General features: G+C 32.2%; 1 protein-coding gene across 3 annotated transcripts in view; it reads left to right on the top strand.

The window, feature by feature from the left end:
• ROBO2 (roundabout guidance receptor 2) overlaps positions 1-13193 on the top strand; it is a 1246741-nt gene that overhangs the window by 1167509 nt on the left and 66039 nt on the right. For all 3 annotated transcript variants that reach the window (XM_045540457.1, XM_045540456.1, XM_045540455.1), the window contains 3 exons: positions 875-1106; positions 3823-3947; positions 6267-6438. In XM_045540457.1, the coding sequence (XP_045396413.1) occupies positions 875-1106; positions 3823-3947; positions 6267-6438 (529 nt within the window). The remainder of the gene's footprint in view (positions 1-874; positions 1107-3822; positions 3948-6266; positions 6439-13193) is intronic.

Here is a 13193-nt window from a genome sequence, read left to right as displayed (position 1 = left end):
AGTTTGTACCCCCATAATATCCGGAAATTAAAAAAAGATGTAAAGAGATTAAGAAAGTTGTTAAATGGTGTCAAGACTGGGACAATAGAAGAAGTCAGAAGTTGGTAAATTAACAAAAGTTTTTTATTTAGTATTTGGTAATGGGTGTAAGTTTTCATATGCATTTAAAACAGATGCTCTGTCTAGCTCCAGTCTCTCTCCTGTGCTTTCTCCAGCCACAGGGATTTTATGCATGCTGCACCACACTTCTTCCCTTGGGAAGTATAGTAGGATTTATCCTACTATTCTTGCAGATCTCAGCACTTGTGACTTCTTCAGAGAAGCTTTGTCTTCCCCTTCCTAACTCATTCATGTTTCTTTCACAGTAGGCTTTCTTAGCTCCTGGTACACCTCATTCGTAACATTCATTTATGCTTATTTATTATGATTATAACTTGACCGTGGTATAACATCTACCACCTACCTGGACTCTAAGCACCCTGATATCAGAGACTGACTTACCTTCGTTGTCTATTTTATCCCCAGAGTTTAGGATAGTTCTTGGCACCTATGAGTAGGAACCAAAAACATGTTTTGAGTGAGTGAAGGTATTAATGAATGGACAAGGGATGAGAATGGGAACCCCCAACATATGGGACAGCACATATGAAGCTGCATTAATGGGAATTGTTGATTGCAGGAAACAATCTTAGGAGCAACGTGAACCTGAAATTGGAAGAAGTTGCTACTCATAGTAGCAGAGAAATGAGTAAAAAGTGATGACATCACTCAGGTGATAGTTATGAGAGAAATAGGGATGAGAGGAGAGAGGATGGATCCATTGTGATCTCTGCAGTCTTCCCTTTGGGTTTATATGCCCTTTGATGTTTTCCAGGTTGATCGCCAGCCGCAATTTATTCAAGGCTACCGAGTGATGTATCGTCAGACTTCAGGCCTGCAGGCTACATCTTCATGGCAGAATTTAGATGCCAAAGTTCCCACTGAGCGAAGTGCTGTCTTAGTCAATCTGAAAAAGGGGGTGACTTATGAAATTAAAGTTCGACCATATTTTAATGAGTTCCAAGGAATGGATAGTGAATCTAAAACGGTTCGTACTACTGAAGAAGGTCAGTACTCAGATTTCTAACATTAAATAAATTTATATTATAATGAAACCAATTTCTGTTACAGTTCTAGTTTATTATCATCCTTAGAAAAGTAGAAAGAGAACATCTGAAAGTGTCATTTTCTCCTTTTACTGTGAAAATTCTGTAGAATCTGACTAAAAAAATGACACTGAAATAATTTGAATTTTTCTCAAGTAAACATTTGCAACAAATCTTATGTTTTTCAGTTCACTTAGATTTGATTACAAGATATTCTCATATTTTTTATGTGGAGTTAGCTCATTTTGCTTCATTAAAAGACAGAGTACTAGAAATCCAAGAACACAGGATGGTCATTGTGACTACGCTTTTTTTGGTATAGTAAAGTGTGACATTTTTTTTATAAGCCTTTTTACCTTGTGGGCATCACCAGTCTCATTCATAATTTCTAATTGGGAAGCACCATGTTGCCAATAGCTTTTTTCTTAGTGAAGTCCCCTCGCAGCCCCTCCCACGGCTTTGAAATATTTCTTACCTACAGATACTTTAAAATCTATGATAGACATGAGATTAATGTTGGTTTCAACCAATCCACTTACTGGTGTCTCCTTCACTAAACCAGAGGCTTTTAATAAATGTTGGCATCAGAGTAAATATGTAAGATGCTAAACAAAATCCCCCGTTCTGCTTTTGTACCAATTTTACAGGTACGGCTCCTGTAAAGAACCTTTTTTTTTAAACATATTTCACACAAAATAAAAGCAGCCTTAAGAAAATGTATATAGGTTGCACACACTAACATACAGATGTTCATGTCTGACCAAAGAACTTTTAAGTGATACATTCCGTGTAATACACAACACAGCCAAAACACTACTTTCCCATTGTTTTGCAATGTGTTACACTGGCATGGGCAGAAGTGCATATTTTTAAAGACATCATTAATCTTCTTTTAGGATCTATAAAGAAAAATTATTACAAATTAATAATAGTATTTTTATCCACCGTTAAATTTTCCTCTATGCTCCAAATTGGTAGTAGTAATGAATGGAGTGGGTAACTTTAATACGGAGTGCTACATTTGAAGCCGACTTCCAAAAATCAATTTCACTGCAGGTAGACTTTTCCTCTGGATTAGATATTTGTTACCCTTTGGTATACATTCATCTCCAATTTTTGTGGCCTCGTGAAGGTAACAAATGGAACTCAGCTGAGCTGTGTCTGGGAATGACGAGCAGCAATTTGGGTTCTTTCACACCTGTAGAAAGAGGCTGAGCCCTGGAATCATTGGCCTGTCGGGAAGCAGGCACGGTACTCTCACCAAGCGAGCAGCAGCAAGGGGAATGAGAAACCAGTTTCAAAAGTGTTATTTTTCAATGCAGTCTACTTAATAACTACAAGGCTTGTAGAGAAGTGGTTGGATTTATGTCATTGTGCCATATTTTGCAGCAATATTGTCACATAGAAGAATAGTAAAGAGCAGTACTATGGTAGCGTATATGTATGTGTGTCCTATAGCGCAATGCAAATATGGCCATACATCAGTGAAATATGTCATGACAAAGTTACCAAACATGAGAGATCTATCGACAAGCTTTTAAAATATTTTAGGATCTTTTCAAAGAACTAAACTGTGTTGAGCTATGAAAGCATTGATGATTTATATAAAAGCCTTCAATACCACAAAATTCTTTGATTTTTTTGTAACTGTCAAGAAGGATTTTACATAGTACTCTGATTTTGCTTTTCCTACCTTTGGTTTTAATTAAAAGACTCACTGAACATAGATAAGTTTTTCTCTAAAAAATTAGAATTTCTGAGCGCTCAGATGCACTGGCTGGGAGATGCTGTAGTCTAAAATCAGGAATTGCTTTTCACTCATCTTTTCTTAGTATGGTTGTAATTAGTTATAGGAGAAAACAATAAAGGAGGAAAATTACTGTAGGAAATTAAAATCTGCCCATTTCACATTTGACCCAACATAAACTGTTTTCATTTTTATCGTCAGAGACCCTTGCCCATCCACATAAAATAAGTTTTAAATCTTAAAGTATGGGTCAATTTATAGCAGTCAAATATTTTTCTCAGTATTAAAAGAAAAGGTTTTTTTTTTTTCAGTGCTGGTGAAATTTATAGCTGTTTCTGTTTTTATTTAGCAAACAAACTAAAACCGTACAAAAAAAGGATACCAATAATGCCACCCCTCAAAAATAACACTTGATAAAATTTTGGCATATATCCTGTCAGAATAATTTTGGCTAGAAGCAGTTTTTATTTCTGGAAAGACAGCCTATTTGAATTGAAAGAATCAATGTTCTAAAATCAGACATACCTGGATTCAAATTCTGACTTGCTGTTTGACTTCCATAGTCAACAGTAGCCTTGTTTCCTCATCTGTAAAACTGAGATAAGAGTTGTTTCTACTTTCTGAGGCTCTTGTGAGAATTAAATCTGACACTTAGCTCAGTGCCAGGCATATTGAAAACAGTCATCAGAATATTAGCTGTTAAATTTATTATTGAGTGCATATTACTACAGCTGTTGCATTTGCTCTAAATCTATCCATTGTATTTAAAGGATATTTTTTGAAAACTGTCACTGTTGAATACTGTATGCAGATTCAGAACTATTGGAAGCCAGAGCCTCATGCACTTGTGTTTATGTTCATATGCTGGAAGCAGTGCTAATGCACACCAAGACTTACAGCTTGCATTTATTCTAATTACTTCCTCTGCAGCCCCAAGTGCCCCTCCACAGTCTGTCACTGTGTTGACAGTTGGAAGCCACAATAGCACAAGTATTAGTGTTTCCTGGGATCCTCCTCCTCCTGATCACCAGAATGGAATTATCCAAGAATACAAGGTAGGGCCTGGGTGAAGAAGGAAGGCTCTCATATAAGAGTTCTTGGAGAAATGTCAGTGTCATATGAATGAGGCATAGCTCTAATGATTCTCTTATTCAGTTTAAGTGTAAAATGATTATTTATATTTTTGTGTGACATGTAATGAAACAAATGCATAGATTATTAGAACCTAATTTCAAGATCATAGGTCACACAAACTCAGGTGGACAATTGAACCACACCGGTGGAGTGGTTTTCTATATTGTGTAATTCTAGAACCTCAGAAGTTTAAAGTGAAGGGGTACAGGGTAGACAGTGAAGTCCTCATCCCAGAAACTTCCTTTAATTTTGTTATTAGAATTCTGTGTAAGAGGTTTTAGGGCAACTGTTTTTAAACTGTGTTCTGAGAGCAGAAAAGATGCTTCAGGTGTATAGACAAGTGGGGTAGGCTGGGGTAGGGTGGGACTAGGAGGTGGGCGGCACTAACTCTCGTTTTAAATGTTACTTTTATCTTTTTATTAGGGTTTTGTAAAATATTTCACATGGAGAAAAAACAGCCACTGAAATGATAAATGTTGAAAAAACTGACTTATAAAAAATTGATTGGTCTCATTTTTCAACTGGTGAATTTGTTGCTATTTAGGAACAGCAATGTTTCATCATTTGATGTTTAAGACATAGAATATGTCTAACTTTTCGAAATAAGATTCTGTTTAATTGTGAGGTGATTAGACCACATGTGAGTGTAAAACCCCTCATTAAACCTTAAAAAATGCAAAACTGATTTTTACTACTTATAAATATTTTCAGCATTGTATAAATAACATATTAGATCTAATACAATAAGGAACTAGACACCCTACTGCACCTCAGAAATTCAGGCAGTATATGAAATTAAGATGAGTAATTTCACTCAAAACATTGCAGATTGAATTTTATTTCTAAGAAAAAGTATTATTTTTAAAATAGAATTTTGAATTACAGGTCAACTTGCTGTAGCAAATGAACTAAATGAATAAGCATTTATTTTAAAATTATTTCCATTGCATTATAAAGAAACATGGTTAATGAATGCAAGAATAAATGCTTTAACAATTACATAATTATATAGAATCTAACATTTTGCAAGTGTTAGGACATAGTTTTAACAGTAAAGAATTATCCACTATGGTGTGTGTGTGTTTCACTGAGGTTAGGAATTTACTTTTGTATCATCAGGGACTAAATATCCTGAACTCCTATTTAGTTAAATATTGATATAATTTCTTACAACATGATACCTTTCTTTTAATTGTAGAATTTCTTACTCATTGGAGACCCATGTTTTGATATCACAGTGTGTATTTAGGTAACGGCTAAATATCCCTCCATTAGGAACACAGATGTCACATGTAAAAAGAAGCGTAAATCACAGGAATTATTTTGCTGAAAAAATTTCAGGAGCTTACCTGTTTCAGAAATAAAATATATGTTTTTCTACACATATGTCTACATGTAGATTTTTAAATATTATATAGTATGAATACAGATATGTCTACACAATGGAATTCTTTTTATAACACTTTTTGTAGTAATAGATTTTCATATCCCAGAGGAAAATATGCCCTAAAATTCAATTCCTACTTGAAGTAAAAGCCTAGCTTCCTTAACATCAGTCCAAAGACTTTCCACCACTTTGTTTTCATGTATGTGTACATGTGTGTAGATATGTTTCGATCAATATTAAGATATATTACTGTCAATGTAAATATTGGCTCTAATTTCATTTTAGTCAATATCTATAACTTAAGTCAATTAATCTTGTTAACTATTTCTGTGCAAGTTAATATTTTCTTAAATGAAATATAAATTACTTAGATGTGCACCTATATACTCTAGATATTATATTTCATAATCACCATATTTTTAATAGATTATATGCATAATAAATTTTGATAAATAAATGGAGCAGAAGAAATTATGTGTTTTAATCCATGCCAAAATGCCATTTGCAACCAACACTCACATTCCAGAGGTGTTAAAAAAATCATTTTGTCTTATAAATTACTCATTATGAGCATTTAATGCTGAAAGTAAGATGTAAATGAACATGGCATAGTTTTAGCTTCCCTTATTTTTCTTTCTTTAATACAGGTGGACATGTGTGTGTGCACACACACACATTTATATGTACATAAACTGCAGAGGTTGGACTTTAGAAAATTTCATTTACAAACACTTCTATAAGTCTAGAAAATAGATTGGTCATTGTTAAAAAGTACTTAATCAATTATAATAGTCTAGTTACTGGAAACAATAATTTCTCTTATCCATTTGTTATTCACTTTCCACTTCTCTAGATCTGGTGTCTGGGAAATGAAACACGATTCCATATCAACAAAACCGTAGATGCAGCCATTCGGTCTGTAATAATTGGTGGATTATTCCCAGGTATTCAATACCGGGTAGAGGTTGCAGCTAGTACCAGTGCAGGGGTTGGAGTAAAAAGTGAGCCACAACCAATAATAATTGGTAAGTATCAATCTATGTGATCTCTGCTTTAGAATCAGCCAACTGACAACAAGGTAGATTATGATTTTGAATCTATATCCTCATAGTGAATCTGCACTTACGAGTGATAGGGTGCACACATAATATGGGCAAAGGAGTCAACTGACTACGGTTTCTCACAAAAACACTTGGTGCAATTGCCCGTGCTCTTAAGAGTCCCACAATCTTTTTAAAATTACCATCTCTAAGAGTTTAAATGCTGAAAGGTGGTTTGAAAATTATTCTTAATCAATGGTTTCATTAGCAATTTTGGTGCCATTGAAATATAGTAGAAAATGAGACAGTTATTGAAGGGAGTACATCGTGTTTCAAATCTATATGCTTCCTCTTCACCAGAAAAAATGTCAAAAATTAATCAGAAACAGACCAAAATGATTTTTGTGATAGAAATATACAACCCCAAAGAAGAAAGTCATATTAAATCTACTATCATCATTGCATAAAATCGTTCCCTTTCATCACAGATTATGTTTGCCTGTTCTTGAAATGTATATAAAATGGAATCATGTAGAATATAATATGTTGTGTCTGGTGTTTTTCACTAAGCATAATGTTTCTGAGATTCATCCGTGTATATATTGTGTAGTTCATATGTTTCATTGCTGAGCAGTATTCAGTTGTATGAATATGCCATATTTTGTTTATCCACCTTTCTCTTAAGAGAATGAAGACTATTGTGCAAGTCTTTTTGAGGACATATGTTTTCATTTCTTTTGGAGAAATACTTAGGAGTGAAATTTCTGAGTAAAATGTTATATAGTTTGACTTTGTAAGAAACTGCTATATGATATTCATATTGTATAATTTTATACTCCCACCAGCAAAGAAAATGACTTCCAGGTTTTCTACATCGTCACCTACACCTGATGTTGCCAGTCTTTGCAATTTTAGCCATTCTAGTGGGTGTAAAATAGTATTTCATTGTGATTTTAACTTGAATTTTCATTCATGACTAATGATGTTAAGCAACTTTGCATGTGTTTATTGGCCATTCACATACTTTCTTTTGTGAATTGTCCACATATTTACCTTTTTAAAATTAGGTTGTCTCTTGTTACTGATTAGTGGGAGTTTTTTATACATTCCGGATACAAGTTCTTTGCCTTATATATATATATTGAAAATATTTTCTCCTAGTCCATGGCTTTCCTATTCATTTTCTTAATGCCATTTAATAAACATAAGTTTTAAATTTTAATGAGGTACAATTTATAAAGTTTTTCTCTCATACTTAATGTTTTCTAAGAAATTGTGGCGTATCTCTAGGTAGTGAGGATTTTTTTATGTATACATTTTCTTCTAGAAGCTTTACAATTTTAGCTTTTATGCTTAGGTCTATAATTCATCTTAAGGTAATTGCATCTGGTTCAAGGATCGAGGCTTATGTATTTTCATACACATATCAAATTCTGTAGGCACCATTTACTGAAAAGACTTTGCTTTTCCCAGTTAACCATATACACATTGATCAATTTCTAGATTCCCTATGATGTTCCATTTGTATATATTTCTACCAGTATGCCAAACCACACTGTCTTGATTACTGCAGCTTATAGTAAGTCTTGAAATCAAGTAATGTGAATATGCCATCATCTTCTGCAAAATTGTTTTGGCTAAAACAGGCCTTTTGCTTTTCCATATACCTTTCAAATCAGCTTGTCAATTTCTACAAAAAACATGTTGTAACTGTGATTGAAAGTGCAGTGAATATATCCATCAAATTTGGTAGGGTATAGATTTTAATAATGAGTCTTTCCAGGAACACAGTATAACCTCTCCATTATTTAGGTCTTCTATACTCTTTCACAATATTTTATAGTTTTCAGTGTATAGTTTTACAAATACTTTGTTAAAATATTTCTTGAGTGTTTGATGTTTTTTACACTATTATAAATGGATTTAAAAAATTGCTTTTCCAATTGTTTTATATTATGTATAAATTTAATTTTTGATATAGCTTTTGTTTCTTATGACCTTACTAACCTCACTTATTCATTTTAATAGTTATAAAATATGTTTTCTGAGTGTGTTCAAATAGTCATGTTTTCTTTCTCCTTGTTTGTATTAATACTGTGAATTCTATTGAATGGTTTTCCAAGGGAAATCAACCTTGTGTTTCTGGAATAAATCACACTTGGCCATGATATGTTATCTTTTTTGTAGATGTTGCTGGATCTGATTTACTAATATTTGGTAAGGAATTTTGCATCTCTGTTCATTAAGGATAGTGACTAGTGATTTTCTTTTCTCCTAATGTCTTTTTCCAACGTTGGAATCAGGGTGGATTGCTTTATAAAGTGGTTTGGGAAATATTCCTTCCTCCTCTATATTCTGTAAAAGTTTTTGTAGGACTGGTATTATCTTTTCCTTAAATATTTTCTAGAATTCAGTGATGATATCTATGCTTAGAATTTTCTTTGTGGAGTTTTAAAAAATTTTTATGAGTTTAGGTCTAGTCAGAATTTTGGGTTCTTCTTGTGTTTGTTCTGGTAAGTGGATATTTTTTGTTTTCTACCCACCAATGAATTTGTCTCATCTTCCTAAGTTATTAAATTTATTAGCATGTAATTGTTTATAATATTCCTTCATTAATATTGTTATGTCTGCAGGATGGAATGTCATCTCTTTTATTCTCAAATTCTGGAAATTTATGTGCACTCTCATCTCTTTTTTTCCTATCCCCATTTTTCTTGCTACTTCTCTTTCTCCTACTTTAATCAGTCTTGATAAGGATTTATCAATTTTATTAATCTTTTCAAAGTATAAACTTAGGACTTTGTTCATTTTCTTTGTTTTCTAACTAATCCATTTCTCCTGTTTCTTATTCTACTTACTTTGATTTTGCTTCTTAAGATGGAAACTTCAATCAATGATTTCTGACCTTTTCTTATTTTCTGACATGAATATTTTAAAGTTGTAAATTTCCCTCTAGGCACTTAAACAATAGCATCTTACAAATTTAATTTGTTATGTTTCCATTTATCATGGAATAGAAAATATATTCTACTTTCTTTAAGAATTTCTTGTTTTTTTTTCACAGATATTATTTAGAATTGTATTTAATTTCCAAGTGTTTGGGTATTTTTCTAGATAACGTTTTGTTACTGATTTCTAATTTAATTCCACTGAGGTAAGAGAATGTACTTTGTGTGAATTTAGTCTTTTAAAAATGGAGACTTATTTTCTGGCCCAGCTGCATCTAGTCTTTGTTTAATGTATCTTGTGCACTTGAAAAGTATGTGCATTTTTCTGTTTTGAGGTGGAACGTCATATAATATTGGGTCAAATTAGTTGGTAGTATTATTCAGGTCCTTACTGTTTTTCTATTGTTCTTTCCAATACTACAAAGAAAGTTTGGAAATCTATTATAATTATGGATTTGCCTATTTTTTCTTTCTCTATATAAGTTTTTGTTTCATATATTTGCTGCTCTGTTTTAAGTGAATGTTTTAAGATTGTTACCTCTTCTTAGTAAACTTACCCTTTATCACTATGAAATGACTCTCTTTATTCCGTAGTAAGATTCTTTGTCCTGAAATTTACTTTTCTGATATTAGTATAGCCATACCATTTTATAAGTATATTTGCATGCTTTGTCACTTTTCCATTCTTTTACTTTAACCCCTGTTTCTCTGTATTTAATATGCATTTCTATGATTTAAGTAGCATAGTTTTAGGTCTTGGTTTTTTATCCAATCTGACAATCTTTGCCTTTAACTGCAGTGTTATCATTAATTGTGTGTTTAGGCTTAGAATTACTATCTTGCTATTTGTTTTCTAGCTGACTTTGTCCCTATTTTCCTAACTTCCTGCCTTCTTTTGGATGAAATGGGAAACTTTTAGTATTATATTTTATTTCAATTATTGAATTATTAGGTATACCCCTTTTTTTGTAAGAGTTATTTTAGGATTTGACTACAATATAAGGATCTTAGAACAGTATAATTTCATTTTCTTTCCCCTTATCCTTTTTTTTTTTTGCTATTGTAATACCTTTTACTTCTATCTATGTAATAAATACCAATATACAAATTATAGCACAAGAATTGTTTTAAATCAATTATCTTTCAACTAAGTTAAAAATAAAAAAAAATATTTTGTGCCACTCATATTTATCTGATATTCTGCTCCATAAATTCAATCCCTCAGCCTCCCCAATTGCTTCAATCTCTTCAACCCAGGAATGCTGTTCAGCAATGTTTGAGTTACATTTCACTGCATCACATTTTTGAAATTGTACCCAGGTAGAAAGCTGTGAAAATAGTAAGGTTCTCACTATTAGTTTCCTTTATCTTAAGGATTGTAATCCTACCCTTTATTTCACATATTTTCCCTAGTCTTCCACTTATTTGTGATGGGAGTACATATCCTATACCTGTTATTTCTTTAAGGACAGAAGTGGAAGCATCCAGGGAATTATTCACTTTTATGTTCTAAATTTTCCATTTGCTTTCTTTTACATTCTTCATTTCCCTCTAATATTTTCCATATGAACATTCATTATGACTACATTAAGTCCAATAACATATTGTAAGAGCTACTTTAAAAAGTTCTTTTCTCCTAATATCAAGATCTATGTTATCTCATGGTCTATTTCTATTGGTTATGTTCTCTGTTGACTTTGGGTCATATTTTTCTGGTTTGTTATTTGTTTGTTTTTATATACCTAGTAATTTTTTACTGTATAATGTACATTGCAGATGACATACTATACCATTTTGTGATCTTGTTAAGAGTGTTTATATTCTAGCAGGCAATTACGTTACTGTCTGATCACCTTTAACCTGTAGTGTCTTGGTTGTTACATTTTGTTAGTGTGGAAATTTCTAGGGCAAAGTGTTAGTATGACATTTACTTCTATGGCCTGGCCCTCTCCTGGACTTTCAGTGAAAAGCTTAATGTGTTTATCTGGTCCCCCTAACTTGATGAAATCCAAACTTTAAGCATAGTTGTTGCAGTAGACATGAACTGAAACATCTGTCTAGACTTTCAGCCTTCTAGCTTTTGCTTTTCACCAGATCCTTGTAACCTTTCTGTATACACCATTAAAGGTTCACCCAAGGATTTAAGGGGAGATTATACACAGATTTGGACACATCACTCTTTACTGGCTCCCCTTTTCACATGTTTTCCCCCTCAATTATTAGTCACTTTGGCAGCCTTGAACTCCATTCTGTGACACCTCAAGGCAATAAAATTGAGATTTTCAGTTTAGATATTAACTCTCTTATATTACATGGATTGAGAAGATTTCTAAGGGAAAAGCAAGACTCATAACTGCAGATTTCCTCTGGTTTGAACTCCCTTAACTCAAGAAACAAATCCCTTTCAATCTTCCCTGCTTGTATTTGTGTGGCAGTGCCTTTAATTTAAAGAAAAAAATGCTAAAAAAAAATTCTTCCAAGAGTTTACATATTTTGAAAATATCCAGTTTTTGATACAAGCCATTTCCATTATTTTCTGTTTATTTTCTGAAATGATGCATATAGAATATGCTGCCAGTTTCTGGATAATTATTTCTATAATATCACACAGCATTTATTGTATATGGGCAGATTTAACACTCATAATGTTAAAATTTTTTTAGATTCTTCAAGTTTTCTTTCTTATATATTTTAAAAGCATTGAAGAGAAAAACTTAAAAGTATTAACTTATCTGTAAATTGCCTTCTCTTTCTTAATTAGTCATTCAGACTGAATTAATTCCTTAACCTGAGGGAAACCTACAATCCTGCCCTTCTGAGATTTTCTAAAATAAATTGGAATAAGAAAGGAATGCAGGTACACCCAAAAGGATTCAACTGAGACACACACACATATATAGATATAGATATAGATATATGAACATTTCATTTATAGTATTTAGAAATAAGCCATTAACATTTCACTCAAAAATTATATATGAAACATATTTAAAAGGTATGGTTTTTATGAGCACCCTTAGATAAGTAAACAAACTTTGTTTTTTACTGTCTCTCTAACATATATATGGAATGGATTGACTGAATATAATTACTATAACCGAAAAATAAATAAGATTGCCAAATAACTATATTTTCCTTTCGTATTTTTTTTCCATCATTCTTGGTAATAAATACATTTTTCAGGCAATGGAATGCTTTATTTTCCTAGTGACTGTCTATTTGCTTCACAATATTTGGGAGATTTATGATACTTGTAGGGAAGTAAAAAATTGCATGCCTATGATACAACCAAGGTCATGTTGTGAGAATCACAATTATGCACTGAGCAATTGTACAGTAACTTAAAATAATAAATAAAGTTAATTTAAATTATTTTAAATCAAATAGAAAGCCTTACTTAACTCTCCTATGATTTTAAAAAGACTGAGTCTTCAAATGGATAACAAGTACCCTTTATTATTTAGTGTATCTTACAAGTATTTTTTCAAATATTCCTATGAAATAAAAATAATGTAATAAATAACATTCCCATCTCTTAGTCAAATAGAATATGCTCTATTCAAGGTGTAATCTTAAAAAATAGAGTTGTAGTAATTGAAGTGAGCTCCCACACACACATACACAGTAAGCACAGTTCAACACAGAAAAGGCTATTTGTTCTAGAGAGATTTATTTCTTTTTAATATCTACTGTTGTACTGAGAAGCTTTCTAATTGTTTCTTTAATTACCCCTAATATCTACCTTAACATCTTTTCTGATAACCTTATCTACACAACTGTTGAAAAGTGATT

Source organism: Lemur catta, chromosome 1, assembly GCF_020740605.2.
Source record: "Lemur catta isolate mLemCat1 chromosome 1, mLemCat1.pri, whole genome shotgun sequence".
In the NCBI taxonomy this organism is placed as follows: domain Eukaryota; kingdom Metazoa; phylum Chordata; class Mammalia; order Primates; family Lemuridae; genus Lemur; species Lemur catta.
This window is presented reverse-complemented; position numbering and strand designations above follow the sequence as displayed.